A 17,587-nucleotide genomic window follows, 5' to 3' on the forward strand; every position below is an offset into this window, starting at 1 on the left:
TACAATATATAACACTAATTTTAATTTTTTTTTATTTCCATTAAATTCTTAATAATTTTATAATAGCAAACACAAAATATATAGGTAAATCGTTTTGAAAACTTAAAACATAATTTAATAAATATATTTTTTGAATTATTTGCGTATATATCCTTAATAGCTGCTATTTTGTGTAAATAATTTATACCAAATAATTTTTTTTTTGATCGAGTAAAATTATCGAGCCCTTAAGAGCAAATTAAAGATTAATAAATACTTGAAGGGAGTTTAAAAACAAAAAAACCTTCCACAATATGCCCTTACTGTCTCCTCCCGCTCTGTCTGTATTATTTTACCATTCCACTCGTCCTCTTTTCTTACTCTTTCACTCTTTCTCTCTCCACCCCTCTGTGAATTCTCTCTCAGGCTCAACATTTTACCATGGGAAAAGAATTAGAAGAAGCCATTGCTTATAGATCGCATGAGCTGGGGCTCTGCATTGGCCTGCTCTTTGTTTTTTGTCCATAATGGTTCTGTGGCTTGAACTCCAGCTTTACCGACATTGGTTGGTATGATTTTGTCTACATTGGAGAGTTCATCTCTTGCTCCATCCGGTTTATTTCGCTTAGTCCATTGAAAATATTTTCTATCGCTATGCGCGTCTCTCTCTCTTACTATACATGTAAAGTAGCCTGGCTACTTTGCCCTAGCTTGTGAAGAGCACGAAAGAACCCCAATGGGTCGGTGGTGGAAGTTTGTTTCTCGGGTTCTCTTCCTCGGACTTATTCTTTTTCTGTGGATTCATGGATTCAAAGGTAAAGGCAATTTGGAAATTATTTTTTCATTCGTCACCCTAAGTTCTTTGTTGTTGTGGTTTTTACCTCTGCATTGCGATATGGCTATTATTAAACTTAGGTCAAGCTATGAAGCTTGAAGCACCTGCAGTTGAAATTTGCCATCGCTTTACCTTTAAATAAAAAAGATTTTTTCCCCCGATAAATCTGGATCGTACGTGCGATTTACTGAATAATGTCATCGTCTGTTGTTGGTTTGATTAGCCAAATTTGAAGTTTTAGTGAAACTGTGGGGAGGCAAGAAACAGGCTGTATTTAAGTGCGGGGTAGAGAGCATTCCTATGATTTGCTAAGCTACGGGTTTTATAAATTTCTGAATAAAATTGTCTGTTGGCTTCTTTGTTGATTGGTTGAATGGCATCTTATTTCTAATTAGCTGATTTCTTGGTCTTGTTTGGTTTCTTTCATTTAAAATCACTGTCCATAGTATTTTATTTTATTTTTGCAAATTTAGTCGTATTTGATAGAGTGCTTCTAAGCTAGCTGCTAGTTTGAATTATGATATAAATATAAATATCTCCCATAATTTTCTATCCCGTTAAGGAGCTTTAACTCTATGAATAAAAAGGCAAAATTATCAATCACATGGTGCCTTTGTTTGATAAAACTTCTCTTCTTCTTTATCTGTATACGATTGAATCCTTTTTTACCTGAAGGAAAACATATATCCGCTTGCCTAAAATCATTGCAGCATTTTACAATTACATTTCCGTGCAATGGTATTATAATGCAACTTCAGTAAGTTCTTCTTCTCAAGGACACTCTTTTCCTGCTCTTGGCACCAAATCTATGGAATGCATAGATGATAAGATGAAGCATTCAGCACTAGCATTGGGGCATTATTCTCTTAAATTGAGGGTGCTTTAAGCATTAAGGAAGGGTGCTTTAAGCATTAAGGAAGTCTTCTATCAAAGATAATGATTTGATGACCATAGCCATGCTATGGCGAATGTGGTGTCCTTGTTGAGATATATTTGACCAATGCACTCCTCAAGCATTTTGGAATATTGATAGCTCTTGATCTAGCAATGGTAGCTTATGTAATGATTTTAATTTTTACAAAATATTACATAGGAGTTAAGCTGACAGCAGATTAGTGACTAAAACAAATTATTAAAGCATCTAATTTCAAGGTGAGTACTTATATTTTTAATTATAGTAATGACATTTGTTTCTCTTACACATGATATATTAATTTTTGTTATTATTTAATCACTCATTATTAAAGTTGATTTCTTTTTATTAAAGATAAATGATCATGTTATTATTTAATTGCTCAATTCATTACAATTCATTAAATACAATAATATGTCTTTTGTTATATATTATGATGATATTCATTATAAATTCAATGTTACATAATACAGAGAATGAAAATGATATGATTGATATAGAATGTTTGCAGGTGCATGTTGAAAGATGAAGCCACCCCCTTATGATATTGGATGGGGACGCTGTACCCGTGTACGTTAAAAGGAAAATGATATTGAAAAGAAAAATGAAATGGAAATGGTAAAGGTGTACCTTCATTGATACTAAATTAGACGGTAACTCCTGTGATGGTTCTACTATATATAAAAATGAGAAAGATATGATTACAGATATGACGAATGTAAATTGAATATGATATGATATGTATTTATGATTTATGCATAATGTTATACATTTAAAGTCTTTATGAAATAAATAATATGTTTAAATGAAATAAAATTTAAGATATTAAATGAAGAGTGTCATTAAACATATTTTTTCTACTGTCTTGAGTTACTGTATTCTAGAAGCATGTGATACTCGTTAAGCTTTGGCTTATTTTAGTTGCTGCAACAATTTTTCAGGTGTAACTTAATCAAAATGAGAAGAAGAAATAAAAATGCATATCGTAGACGTCATGCAACCAACGAGAGGTATTGACTATTTAATTTAATTTGTTTCAAATTTGAAGTTTTAGATTACTCTTTCAATGTACTGGAAATAGATTTAGAAATTGAGATTATGATTTTATCGTCCGATCGTCTGTTCCCTCCTCGTTAATTCGAGCCCCCGGGTTGGATCATGACAAGAATGTTATCAGAGTGCAAGGAGTATCTTAGGAATGCGAATCATAATGAAAGAGTCATAGGAATGATTTATGTACTTATTTGAGAATTTAAATATTCGATTAGATAAGATAATTAATTAATTTATAATTTTGTTAGGTATGCGAATGATCAAGAGGAAGTAACTTATAAAGATATGGAAGGAGAAGAACTATCACTTGAAATAACTGTCGACACCAATACCCTTACCTAGATGATGGTGGTTATGACTCAAATGCTTTAGGAATCAAGATCACAGCTTGGAATTGGAATAGATAAATATCTGAAGTTGTTTCAAAACATGTGACCACCACTATTCAAGGGAAATGAATGACCAATTGAGGCAAAAAATTGGTTACTTCGTGTCGAAAAGATTCTTAGTAGCATGTCATGTCCTGATGAAAGGATGGTATAATTCGCTACATTTGTGTTGGACGGAGAATCATAAAGGTGGTGAAGAGGACAACGTGAAGACATGTTAGGAGATATTCCGAATACATCAGTTAATTGAGAAGACTTTATATAATAGTTTAGAGAATGGTTTGTACCTATGTCATCAAGGAGACAAATGCAAGACAAATTTATAAGATTGATTCAAGGAGATAAATCAGTGATGCAATATGAAGCATAATTTATAACTTTATCAAGATATGCATCGTAGTTGATTGGAATAACAGAGGATAAATATTATAGATTCCTATCTGGTCTAAAAGATGCAATTAAACAACCTTTAATACCTTTAGGAATTGAGGATTATTCAGTGTTGGTGGAAAGAGCTAGGAGGGTGGAGATTGATTTTCAAATCACTCAGAAGAGAAGTGATCAACATAAAAGGAAGAGTGTTGAAGAAGATATCCAAAGCAATCTGATTGAAGGATCAAATGGGAAGAAACCCAAGCTTAGTCCTAGTAGAATCAGTAGTGCACAGTAAAGTCACGGAACTTTGTGCTAAGTGTGGCAGATTGCATAAAAGTGAATGTCTGATTTATTTCAACACTTGCTATTGATGTTATCAGCCTGAACACATAGCAAAATATTATCCTAAGTTAGGTCAAAGGAATTCTGGAGATGAAATTAGGAGAAGCACCTTCACAAAAGAATTTTGGCAAACAAAGATGATAGAACCATCAGTTGCAGCTTTAATACAAAATCAATCAAGACAGAATGTTAGACCACATGTTTATACTTTGACTCAACAGGAGCCCAATGAATCCACAAATGTTGTTAAGATAGTTGAGATGGTTGTATTATCTAATATAGTGACTTGTTATGTTATATCAGATATTTTGGATTTAGCAGGTTATCTTGTTATGTTATATCAGATATTTTGAGTTTATCAGGTTATTTTCTTATGTTGTATTAGATGTTTAGTTTATTCAGTTATAATGTTGAAATTTATGTTAAATAAAATGGAAGATGTTGTTTGATTATGTAACTAGAAGTTGTATTTAAATTTTGAGGACGAAAGTTTTATTAGGAGGGGAGAATTATAAAACCCGAGAATGTCAATTTTAGGCATCGCACGCATTTCGATGCGTCACGACAATTTTTTTTTTGAAGTTATCAAATTTCGACGAAAATAATTTTATAAAATAGTACATTAAATTTTGATCAAAACGATATAAAGGACTTATAGTAAAATTCGCACGGAATCAAAATTAAAAATCGTTAGAGGTTATTAATATAAAAGAATTACTTAATAGTCCATGAAAGCCTTAAGGAAATTGTTTTCAAGCAAGGGCACATGCGTAAAATGGCGTAACATCTTCCAATAAGATCTCATGAGCATAAGGGATCGAATTCTATTCTGTCCCTTCTTCGTTCTTTCGGTTGCACATGAGAGAGGCGGGGAAAGGGCGACGGATGCAAGGGAGACGACGACAGTGGTTTCTGGTGGTGCTTTAGGGAGAAATCGAAGGGGAAGGCTTAGGGAGGAAGAAGGTAAGTTCCTAAACAAATATTTCATTCTTTTCGCTTAGTTTTCTTAAGATGAAAATTTTAGGGTTTATCCAAAACTTCATATTTTTTAGAAATAATGTTAGGGAAAGTTTAGAGAAGGTTTCTAACCATGAAAATGTAATTTCCTCAAAAAATTTTCAGTGTTTCAAAAATTAGGATTTTTCTAAATGTTGATTTTTATGAAAATTTCTTAAGAAATATTATTTCTAGGGTCTTAGGAAGGTTCTATTGGTGAAAATTTGAGATTTTTCGCAAAACATGTTTCTTCCTAATTTTTAATTAAATTAAATCCGAAAATTGAAAGTCCTAGTTATTTACTATGTTTAAAATTGCGCAACAAGGCGCGCCTCTGCGCAATTCTTCCCAAAGGCGCCTCGAGGCGCATGCAATTTGGACCCTGGTCGAGGTGTACGCCTCACCCTGTGTGAGGCGCGTCTCAATTGCGCAATTATGCGTGAGGCGTACGCCTCTTCCAAATGGTCCCACCTACTTAAAATGAGCATTTTTTTCCCTTATACCCGATCGGCTCCAGGCATATCCCGATAATTCCCTGCCCGCAAGCTCCAGGTCGCGAAACCGAGAGACTCCCGCACGGTCGGCCACCCTTCCCGCCGCCTCTTCCGCCGGCGCCGCCTTTCTCCGGCGAACTTGAAGTGTCCGGCCGCCTTGTAGGAGAAGTCCACAAACGATTTTAGGTTTGTAGTTTTTGGTTAGATTTTTCAAGTGAAAGAAATTCTAGGGTTTTTGATTTTTTGAATTATTTTGTGTAATTTTGGATTATTTCATTAGCGATCATGGTTAGAGGCAAGGAAAAGGGGTCTTCGTCATTGCGGAGGTACCCTTCTTGGAAATATAGTGTACAAGGTTACATAGGTGGCGAAGAGAAGAGCTATGTTTATTTGAAATGCAATTTTTTCAAAAAAGTGGTGAAGGGAGGTGTTACCTGCATGAAGGAACACTTATCATGCTCGCATAAAAACGTAGCACCGTGTGCAAATGTGCCGGAAAAGGTGAAGGAGGAAATTATTGCTTATATGAAGAAAAGTACCACGGCAAAACACTTGCAACAGGAGCAATTTGATGATAGGGTCGAACATGGCGCTTACTTTGGGAGCAAGAGTGGAAAGGGCTCTTCCTCCATTATACATAACAGAGGTGCACGGGGTCCTATGGATCAGTATATGACTAATCCAGAAGAGGATAGAGGACAAGAACAAATGATGCCTGCGGCTGGTACTAGAGAGGGTCGACGCCAGGTTTGCATGGATATTGGGAGGTTTCTTTTTTTTTTTTGAAAATGCCATACCTTTTAATGTTGCTACGTCGCCTGCCTACTTCAATATGCTGCGGTCTGTAGGGTTGTATGGGAGAGGGTTGAAGGCACCTTCTATATATGAGTTGCGAACATGAATTTTAAAGGAGCTGCTGAACACAGAGCGTAGCATTGATGAGATTAAAAGGACATGGATTGAGACTGGTGTAACCATTATGTCAGATGGATGGTCTGACATGAAGAGCAGGAGCTTGATTAACATCCTTGTCAACAATCCACTAGCTCTGCAGCACAACAATCAAGTAAAGGTATTCCACAACTTCTTATATGCTATCGCATTATATTTATATCAAGTGAACAATTAACATGATAATGATCTTCTCTCTTATTGAACATGGAAGAGAAAAGTGAGTCATATTGAAGATGATGATGATATGACATTCATAGATATAATTGGAGAAGAAGATTCCCTTGAAGACCCATTTAGTATGTGATATGATTGCATTTTATATGTTCTTTATACTTTGGGAGTTTTCTTAAACTAATATTTTGTGATTTTGTATTTTGGGACATGATTTTATTGCATCTATTTTGTTACTTTCCAATATTTTGATATATCATTTAGATGTTTTTATTGTAAGATAGAATATTGCTATTATTATTCTGCTAAAACCCTTAATTTCTCATTTACGCAATTCTGTGTCCGTGAGGCTTACGCCTCGCCTCACGGACAAAAACCGCCTCGAGGCTTAATTATGCAATTTTAAACCTTGGTTATTTATTTAAATGATTGGGAAGGTTTGACAAGTTAATATAAAGAGATTAATGAAAATTTGGTTTCCAAATTTATGGGCTTTAGGTTAAATCCGAAAATTAAGTTTATTTTAAATTAATTTAGGCATTGGTGAATGTTTAATTTGATAAATAATGGATTTAGATTAAAATATGAATTTTTAAAAATTTAGGTTTATTTATATCAAAAAATAATAATATTAAAATAGTTAATTGGAGAGAAAGAAAGAGGGAAGATAATTTATAATTAAGATTTTTCATTATTAAAATATTGATATTTATGTAATGATTTTAATTTTTACAGAATATTATATAGGAGTTAAGCCCGCGGCAAGTTAGTGACTAAAATAAATTATTAAGGCATCTGATTTCAAGGTGAGTACTCATGTTTTTAATTACAATAATGACATTTGTTTCTTTTACACATGATGCATTAATTATTTATTATTTAATCACTCATTGTTAAATTTGATTTCTCTTTCTTAAAGATAAATGATCATGTTATTATTTAATTGCTCAATTCATTAAATATAATAATATTTCTTTTATTATATATTATTATAATATTTATTATAAATTCAATGTTATATAATACAGAGAAAATAAATGATATGATTGATATAGAATGTTTGTATATGCATGTTTAAAGATGGAGCTCGTCTCCTTATGGTACTGGCTGGGGATGCTGTACCCGTGCACCTTAAAAGGAAAAGATTATGGAAAAGGAAAAGGAAATGAAAATGGTAAAGGAGTACTTTCATTGGTACTAAATTAGACGGTGGCTCCTGGACGGTTATACTATTTATAAAATGAGAAATATATGATATGACGAATGTAAATTGAATATGATATAATATGTATTTATGATTTATGCATAATGTTATACATTTAAAGTCTTTATAAATTAAACGATATATTTAAATGAAATAAAGTTTAAGATGTGGAATGAATAGTGACATCAAACATATTTCTTCTACTGCCTTGAGTTACTGTAGTTTAGAAGCATGTGACTCGTTAAGCTTTGGCTTACTTTGAGTATTGTAATAATTTTTTAGGTGTAACTTGATAATCAAAATGAGAAGAAGAAATGAAAATGTATACCATTTACGTCATGCAACCAACGAGAGATATTGACTGTTTTATTTAATTTATTTCAAATTTGACGTTTTAGTGGCTCTTTCAATGTATTGAAAATAGATTTAGAAAATGAGATTATAATTATACCGTCCGACCGTCTGTTCCCGCCTCGTTAATTCGAGCTCCCGGGTTAGGTCGTGACAGTAAGCATTGTCTATGAATGATTTTATGATTAATAACTATTGAAGTTTATATTTAATTTACCCCAAAATTTTGGATGCTTTGCCGTAAGCGTGGAATTCTATATATATTTATAACGAGTCTATTTCTGTTTATGTATGTTAAAAGTTTTAATATTTCTATATTTGTGTGATTGAAATTGTGTGAAAGAAGAAAATACTGGTGGCTGTTTATTGATGTTCATGTTCATCCAAGTTGACATATAAGGGTTTTATTTTGAATGAATGAATGAATGAATGGTGCTATGCATTGAGAGGCATAGGGGTCTTATATTGATGTGCCATATATTGGGAGTCATAAGGGCATGATATTAATGTTCTGTGCACAAAGAGTCATAAGGGTGTTTCTATATCTGTGAAATGTTGTTTGGTATAAGGGCTTGATGGGGAGACTGATATGATCTGATAGGATTGGATACTGATGTATTTTGCTTATTTCTGTTATCTGTAAATGTGTCATTTTGTTATCTGATTGAATTGTTATATTGACACTAAACTAAAAATAGCCAAACGTTTAATGTGTGAAACACTGTAGTTAGTAACACTATATTAAACCTTATGCTAAAAGTTTCTATACAAATAGTATGTTTTATTGTTTATGTGAAGATAGAATAATCTGTTTAATTACTATTTTGTTTATTATTAATAATTTGGGTAGTTTGCTTGTAGCCTATTGAGCCGTAGTTTGCTCATTCCTCTTTTTACTGCATGTGTTGATTTTGGGTCAAAGAAAGGGGTAGATTGAGTAGATTGACGTTGCAAATTTCAGGTGCTAGGTATGGTTTTTCTGTTCATGGATTTCTTTTTGGTAGTCATGGTGTATCTTTGATGAATATACGTTTATTCTGTGCCATAATTGCATTTCTGATGCATATTTTTGGACTATATAGTTTTTTTTGATGAGCGAAAAAATTTGATGTTATTTTCTGAAATAAAAACGATGATTTGTGGCTTTATGTTTCTGTTAACAAATGAAAGGAAAAGAAATTCCTTCCAAATAGATCTTAGGAATTATGTTACAATCTGACATGATGTGACCCTTTCGATATACGGGTTATATCGGGTTGAGTTGTGACACTACTAATGGCTAGGTGAGAGAAGGGAGGAAACCCTATATGGGATATTTTTGGACTGTATAGTTTTTGTGATGAGTGAAAAAAAAATTTGATGAGTTATATTTTGCAATTAAATTAATGATTAGTGGCTCTGTTTTCTTTTAATAAATGAAATGAAAAGAAATTCTTTCCAAATAGATATTGGCAAGTGTTCTATAGCGATCTGACACGATGTGACCCATTTGGTATATTGATTATGACGGATTGAGTTGTGACACTACCAATAGTAGCTGGTAGAAGGGCATAAGCCTTATTTGGGCCATTGACAAAAAATCATTTAACATGATAGTTGACTTAATTTTGATAAGAAGCATATACGTGGAAATTTCTCTTTATTTTTGCATTGTGATTGACATGTGGAATTAGGACTACCATTTTTATATGCCTTTTGAGTTGGAATTCATGTTTTGATTTTTACGATTCAAGAGAAATAATTCTCAAGATAGTGAAATTTTTTTGGCTTACGTTTGGATCTGACAGACTCTAAATAGGAGATTCTCTTGAAGGTTTGCATGTGTTGGAGATCTTGTTTATTCCTTTTTGGTATAACCTCGCCGTGGCTAGGGTTTCTTTGGTAGGTTGGTGGCTTCGTGTTGCATGAAAAAAAAAAAAGTTTCTTTGTGAGGTAATTCACTGTGTGAGATTAAGGGTTTTTTCTTCTTCTTTTAAGAGTGGGTGTACTGGAGATGTAAGAAGGGTTGGTGAGTGCTCTTGACTTGTACACAACAACTGTGGCTTTTGTGTTGATAGTGGATCATACATTTTATCCTCTCCCATGGGCACTCATTTGGTTGAAGCTGAATCGCATAAATTTCAGTGTGTTCGTGATTTTTTGTTCTCTTTCTCGTTTGTATTTGTTTGTGTTGCATCATTCTCAATGTCATTGAAATACTTAATAGTTCATAGATATAATCATGCTTCTTCATACCTTGAAGTACCCTAAAAAATTGTTACCGTATTTTTTATTGAAATACACCATTCTTTGCTTATTCTTTGTTTGACATGAATTGCAGGCCGTTCATTTTATGAATTGAAAAGAAAATTATCCGCTACATATAAGCCATTCTTTTATCAACCTCCAGATGTGAGTGAACGTCATGATCCCAAAAGAGTAGCTGCTGTTCCATCTCACCAACGAACATATAAGAGACCAAGAAATGTAGCCTTTTTGCCGCATCGTCATTTTCATCCTCTGCCAAACTCTCCAGGTTAGACTACTGAGCTAAATAAAACATTGTTTTTTGAATGCAAATTTGAATTGGTTTACATAATTTTCACCTTTGTTAACACTTCCCTTTTTTAGTCGTTGGTCCTGTGGTTGCTCCAGTTCCTTCTCTTTCTCAAGTGGCATTTCCACCTGATAGACTAAGGAATCATGGTTCACCATACCACAACAAAGGTAAAAATTTTTAGAGTAACCAGGAAGTGAGTGTGTATTACTCTACACGTAGAAAGAAAGATGGAACTGTTGTTTCTGTATTTAATCTTACATTTGACCAGGCATTTTTGCTCTTTTACTTGACCTTCATTTTCCAAGTACAGAGAGAAGTACTCTCCAAGACCTTATAAGGACACCAACTTTGCCTAACTGGAACAATATGCTGTTCTTTTTATGTTCAGTTTTGTTTTGTATTTTCTAAATTTATTTTTTTGGCAATGCGCGCAAGTATTTGTGTGGCGATGATGTGTCATGCTTGTAAACAGGACCAACCAGTTCTGCTCCTGCTCAAACTTCTAGCTCTTTCAAAGGGAAACGACAGCCATCTTTGCCACAACCTGTTCAAGCATTGCCACTTGCACCTCCTAATGTTGGTATGCTCATATTTAACTACTTATGTATTTAATTTAATTCTTCAAATAATGCTATTCATTTGACGAGGTATTAAGACTTAAAGTGTCCTGCAAAATATGATTAACTAATGACTATTTTGTTTGGGCAGGATGTATGCCGTTAACCTGCAGAAATCCTCTAACCAATAGCCCTGCAGGATCTCCATGTGCCTGTGTTTTGCCAATTAGAGTGGGGCTACAATTGGATGTTGCACCATACACATTCTTTCCCTTGGTCTCTCAACTTTCTCAGGAAATTGCATCAGGAGTTTTTATGAATCAAAATCAAGTACGTGTCATGGGAGCAAACGCTGCCAATGAGGAGCCTGACAAGACAATCATTTTCATTAATTTGGTTCCATATGGAATCCTGTTTGACAATACTACAGCACTTTTGATATATGAGAAGTTTTGGAACAAAAATTTTTTCATTAAAGACACAATTTTCAGGGATTATGACGTATTATATGTTCTCTATCCAGGTTAGACGACAACATGGTTGCTTCTATTTTTGCTTACTGTTGAAATATTTTTATAGAGATCCATCCTGTTGTTTGGTTACTGCAAGCTATGTTCTTTGACTTAGTAAACTCAGAATATTCCTTCTGTATCATATGTATGATCTCTCCTTCACCTTTTTTTTTTCTGGATCATCTGAGGTTGTTTTGCGCATGAGCATGAATTGAATGACATGAAAATTAATCAAGGCTCAAACCTGAAGTAAAATTGTAGCTAATCAATGCATTATTTAGAATACATGCGAATAATATGAGCTTACATTCAGTTATGATGCTAGTCTTCTCAGCTGTTTGGGTGTTTAAAGCAGGTCTTCCTTCATCTCCGCCAATGGCAGCTGGAAGATTTGGAATAAACAGCAATGGGAGAGCAATAAACCCTCTTGCAGTTGATATAAGAGAACTGAAGGAAAAACAACATAAGGAACTAAAGACTCTCGTCATTTTATCATCAGCCACAGCTCTTGTTCTGTTTGTTGGAGCTGTACTCTTTCTGTTCTTAAAATGCAGATATTATCAACATGCCACTGCTACTCAACAGAATTCATTAAACTCATTAGGTAAATTCTATCTTTTAATGTTAGGTGCCAGCTTATCCTTTTAATTTAATAGAGGACATCAAACTACCATGCTTTATTCCAATTGAAAGAAAAATAACTTGTAAGAAGTTACTTGTTTTGAATGTAAAATTGGAGTTACTGAGATTGTGGTATTAATTACTAATAAAAATGAAATTTATTTTAATGATACATTTTTCTAATGATGAGATCAGTCTATTGGCAGATATTGTTCTGTCAACTCTTTAGAACAAAATCCAGCTCATTTTATTCTACTAAAGCTATGTTTTTTCCTTACAAGTCACATTTCTGGAATTTATATTTGATAAAATGCAAAATTTTCTATACTAATTTTAAATGGTTGAAGAACAGAGCTAGCTAGATTACTTCAAAGCGAAGCTGCTTCAAATTGGGGAGCATATGTTTCATTATTTTCACATATTTAATTTTTAAAGGTCACATGAAAAAAGTTTTCTATAGTTGCATGAAATAAAGGTCAATTTAAGAAATGAAAGGAACAAATTCTTCAGACCTTATCTGACATTTACAGGATGCAATTAGTGTTCTAAACAAATAACTGAAGCTTCAGGACCAACATTACTATTATATCTGACATATCATTTCCTAGAAAAGTTCATTAATTGACAGTCCTTGTGTATGCCAAGCTCCCCATTCTAAATGTATTATGATATGGAAAGCCGCTGCTTGAACATTAGGATACCAAGAAATAGTTATGAAGTTCTTGATTTTAAAGTGCATTAAATTAAAGAGAAGACATAAGTTAATTACATTGTAGGATACAAATGTGAATGGATAGAACTGCTTAGTTTATATTTTAGAACCACCAAAATTGGTAAAGCAAACCTCAATGTTCATCTAATTATTAGTTCGAAAAACAAATTTATAAAATTTATGTAGATTTTCAAAACTAAGAAATGAATATAAAAATAATCCGTGTAACAATGGTAAATATCTTTTTGCTATTAGAAAACAGAGAAGAAAGGCTCAACCATCAAAATACAAAATACTTGTAAAAAGTAGACCTTATTTATAAATATACATTGAAGGTAATGACATGGTTGGAGTAGCTCCAGTGGATTAAGATTAGAGAGAGTCGCCTTAGATGGTTTAGTCACATAAAACGGCGGCCTTCCGATGACCCGATTAGAAGATTAGATGTAGATTTGACTTATGTTAAGAAAGGTAGAGGTAGACCTAAAAAGTCTTGGTTAGAAAATATTAGAAATTATCTTTTTTTATTAGATTTAAATGAAATTTTGATTCTTAACATAACACAATGGAGAAAAATGAATAATGTAGTTGACCCCACGTAGTGGGATAAATGCTTGATTTTGTTGTAATGAAGGTAATGACATGAATTGCACAAGTTTCTGTTTTTTTGTTTTGAATTTTTGTCTTGAAGACTAATCATTTGATGTTTTGAAGCCTACAGAAACCTTTGGCTTCCACTGCAACTATATATCAAACTTAGAGCCTACATCATTGAAGTTTCTGTGAGAGGTTCTCATTTAAGTGATTGGAAGGAAGATTGATGTGAGAGATTTCCAGATGATTATCTTAATACAACTTTTAGAAACCCTGAAAATCTTTATAATATTGATCGGTGAAAATGATAGGGAGCCTTTTCTAGTTGATTCAGTATTATAAATTTCATGATTAGTTTTTACAAAAGGGCTTTATTGGCACTTTGGATGGTTGCCAGTCCTTTTTATGTCGGGATCTTTAGTAACATTGTTTATTTCGTAATTAATTTTAGGTAACCCAAAAAATGGTTTAGCTAACCAACAGGGGCTGTGTACTCGTCCTAAATCAAGGTAAGGACTTAATCGATTACTCTTAGCCTTTTACCTGCAAAAAGTAGATTGTTCAGGTAGGTCTATTATAAGCTATCGACTATAAGTGGAAGTCAATTGCATTACTATCATTGGGTTTTGGTTGTTAATTAACCTCCATGAAGATCCTTATCGTTATTTGCTGATGGGACTTATTTTGGTTGAAAACTAATCTCCATGGGTGGGTATGTTATGCTAGATGATAATGGCCTCTCATTGCAAATCTTAGTGTAAGATCCTGAATCGATGCACTCGGTTCCGACGCTTGAAGATGAAGAAGACAAAGGAGACTGTAGGAGTTTCATTGCCTTGAGTCGCAAAGGAGATGAAGTATCATAACCCGATATAATACAACCTGTTACGTCTGGACGGGTTATATCGTGTCGAGGTCATGATATCGAGCTTTTAACTACTTAAGACCTAATTTTGGAATAATCATTTTATTACGTTAGACTTTCCACAATACACCACATAGAGCCATTCTAAAATAATCCAATTTATATGGTAACGAAAACATAAATTCATCAAACAATTTTTAACTGGATTATGTACATCAATCATAATTTCATTTCTATTTCATCGAAACATAATGCACTCATGATTGACAACAAAATACATGTATATATACTGAACAAACCCAATCCTGAAGTCCAACATGGTCAACAACCTCTAGCAATCTGATCTACTCAACTTGGGCTTTATCTTTTTCTAAAAATATTTACAAATACAAAGAATGAGCAATCACATGCTTAGTAGGTCATCCAAAACCTACTATTATAGGATTCAATACAATTACATAAGGAACAACAATTATATTAATTTACAACACATGAATAATATGTCATATTTGGAAGTAGATCATCCAAATGTTTGTATTGTATAGTATTTAACAACTTTGTATCATTATCAAATAGATGTTGTGGATATGGATGTATAATAATAATAGCGTAGGCATCACTTGAACAAGACTTCAGAACAAGAATAACATTTTACAGTATCACATTGACATGACTGCATGATATAAGTATTTCACAGAATATGATATTATAATATAAACAACATAACATAAAGTAGCACATAACATAACGTTTACATTTTCTGATTCCTCCTTGTACCTTCATTTGATCATTTCTCATTTGTATAATCAAGATGGAGGAATTACATACATTTTAATTCCCCTTATAACTCTGCTTTCACTTATTCCTCCGCTTAGTCATCTCATATCCGTTCAAGATACATGAAATAATACACACACACACACACACACACACACACAGGAGTGTAAGGGCCCTTATAATTGCACTTTGATTCCACATAAAAATCTACCTCTGTAACAACCTGTGGGCTCCGAAAATTCGGCCCCGACCTCCCCGCCACGCATGACTGTTTATGCTTTTTTCTTTTGCGAGGGAGTTTTAATGGATTAAGTTTCGGGGTAAATTTTGGGAAGGCAGATGGATTTGTAGATAAGACACTATTCAGAGATTTCGCCCTCTTTTTGTGAGGACTTTAAAATCTGAGTTCTGGTTTCCTATAGGCGCAAGCCCATATAGTTAATTACCCCTCTCAATCATGAGAGAAAACTTTCGATTAAGGCTAGTCGTCAATCAGATATGTAGAAAATACGTGTTATCTGGCATATAGTAGCAACGATGGGTTTGGAATTTGGAAAATGGGGTTGGATGTTTGGAAAAATTGATATTTAAAATAGAAATTACACCATCTTGCACTTAAAGCGGATGGTGGGAGAATGGATGATGGGCTCGATCAAGATCCCATGTTTCCGTCGTCCCGGGCCATCATGGTCCCTGGTCTACTTAGTCAGAGAAGGTAGTCGACCCAACCTGACAGAAGGATCCTTGTCGGCAGCCATGGGTTGCTTCGTCTAAGGGTACCTTGTAGACATGGGGTGAATATTTGTCTAAAGGAACAAATTTGAATCCACCTTAGCGAACAGAGGGCTTTATGCCCTATCGATCATATCCTATTGATTCATATCTAAAGGATTTGATGCCACTAAGGAGCATATTGCTTTGGCCATAATCAGTATTTCGTGGAGCCATTTGGCGGCAAAATCACTCGGTTCAGAGGGCCCTGGGTCATAACCGTTTATCCTGCGGTGCCATTTGGCGGCGAAACCGCCGGTTAGAGGACACGTACCACGTCCTTACTAGCAGGAGATTATTTGAGAATGGATCATAGTGATATTTTTGACTAGGCATTAGCTCTTTGTGAGCTGAAGTTTATATTTGAATTTGTCCACCTTGACAAACTATTGCGGAGGGTGGATGGATTTTGCTTTAAGTATGGATAGATAATTTCAATTTTAAATATCTTGAAGTTTGGGATGGAATTTGAAAATTTTGGATTTTGGACTTTTGGGAGGCATTTGAAACTATTTGTGAATGGACCCCTCCGATTGAGATTAGCATTCAAACACGGCCATCATCGGGGTGTTCGGGGTCATTTCTCTTTATTGATTGAACCCTGTCAACTCGACCAAGCTATTGATCGAGGATCGGGTTTCTCGTAGGCTTTGTGCCTTTGTTTAAAAATTAAGGACTTGAAGGCCTAATATGAATGCTTAAAATAAATTTCTCGGTCGATTTCGTGACCGCATATTTATCCGATGGTTCGAACCCTGTTTAATCCTATTTACTTGCTTAGGAGGATCGGGTTTCGCAGGCTTTATGTCTTTGTTAGTGAATTATTTTGATTATAGGCATTGAAGGCCTAATATGAATGTAGAAAAATAAATATACCGGTCCCCACAACCGTGTATTTGTTTGAAGGTTCGAATCCTGTCGACTCCTATTGATCCATAGAGAAGGATCATGTTCGAACCCGAATTCACTTGTTGACCCGTGCAACATCTTTAGACATCACGTGTATACCAGTAACATGCTCGTCGGGGCCCATGCGGGTGATTTTAATATACCCCTTTAGTGTACTTATGTGTATACAAACTACGGTGCATGTACGGGGGTTCTTTGAAATAGTTGTAGTTGTACAGGCAACTGTCATTTGAGTGTACAACATTTTATTTGAGAGCTTATATACGCCTTCTATCCGTTAGTACGAGTGTTGTGGATCCGGTGGCAATGTGTTGTAGATTGTTGACGCATTCTGTCTGCTAGCATAAGTGTTGTAGATCTGGTGGTGTTGATGTCTTGATGTTGACTCCCCCTTTCTCATTCATCGGGGAGAGTTCTTCTAGATTTTGAAATTAGTGACTACTGCCTTGAAAGGGACTCTTTTCAGGATTATCAATGTAGTAGACTTGTTATTTCCGGTGTTTATAGACACCAGAATTATTTCCTTCTTGAGTACAGGATCGAGAAGGAATTTTGGAACATCAGGAAGCTTAGTTCTAATTTGTTCAAACATTTATTCCATACTTTCAGGAGGTGTCCTCTTCCGTTCATCGGGTTGTCTTTATGCACGAAATACTTGAAGATTTTAATCACCA

General features: G+C 34.2%; 1 protein-coding gene across 5 annotated transcripts in view; it reads left to right on the forward strand.

Annotated features, from left to right (window-relative positions):
- Positions 1–321: 321 nt before the first annotated feature.
- The window catches only part of LOC110107933 (receptor-like serine/threonine-protein kinase ALE2), a 101,457-nt gene continuing 84,191 nt past the window's right edge, over positions 322–17,587 (forward strand). For 4 of the 5 annotated variants that reach the window (XM_020838383.2, XM_028698077.1, XM_028698078.1 and 1 more), the window contains exons 1-6: positions 323–794; positions 10,377–10,571; positions 10,667–10,762; positions 11,068–11,175; positions 11,304–11,675; positions 12,020–12,268. In XM_020838383.2, the coding sequence (XP_020694042.1) occupies positions 716–794; positions 10,377–10,571; positions 10,667–10,762; positions 11,068–11,175; positions 11,304–11,675; positions 12,020–12,268 (1,099 nt within the window). In that variant the 5' untranslated portion in view covers positions 323–715. Of the gene's footprint in view, positions 795–2,238; positions 2,346–2,668; positions 2,738–10,376; positions 10,572–10,666; positions 10,763–11,067; positions 11,176–11,303; positions 11,676–12,019; positions 12,269–17,587 lie in introns of all 5 variants that reach the window. The other variant, XM_028698079.1, reaches the window with a different exon arrangement.

This window comes from Dendrobium catenatum, unplaced genomic scaffold (genome assembly GCF_001605985.2).
Source record: "Dendrobium catenatum unplaced genomic scaffold, ASM160598v2 fragScaff_scaffold_1050, whole genome shotgun sequence".
NCBI classification, from domain to species: domain Eukaryota; kingdom Viridiplantae; phylum Streptophyta; class Magnoliopsida; order Asparagales; family Orchidaceae; genus Dendrobium; species Dendrobium catenatum.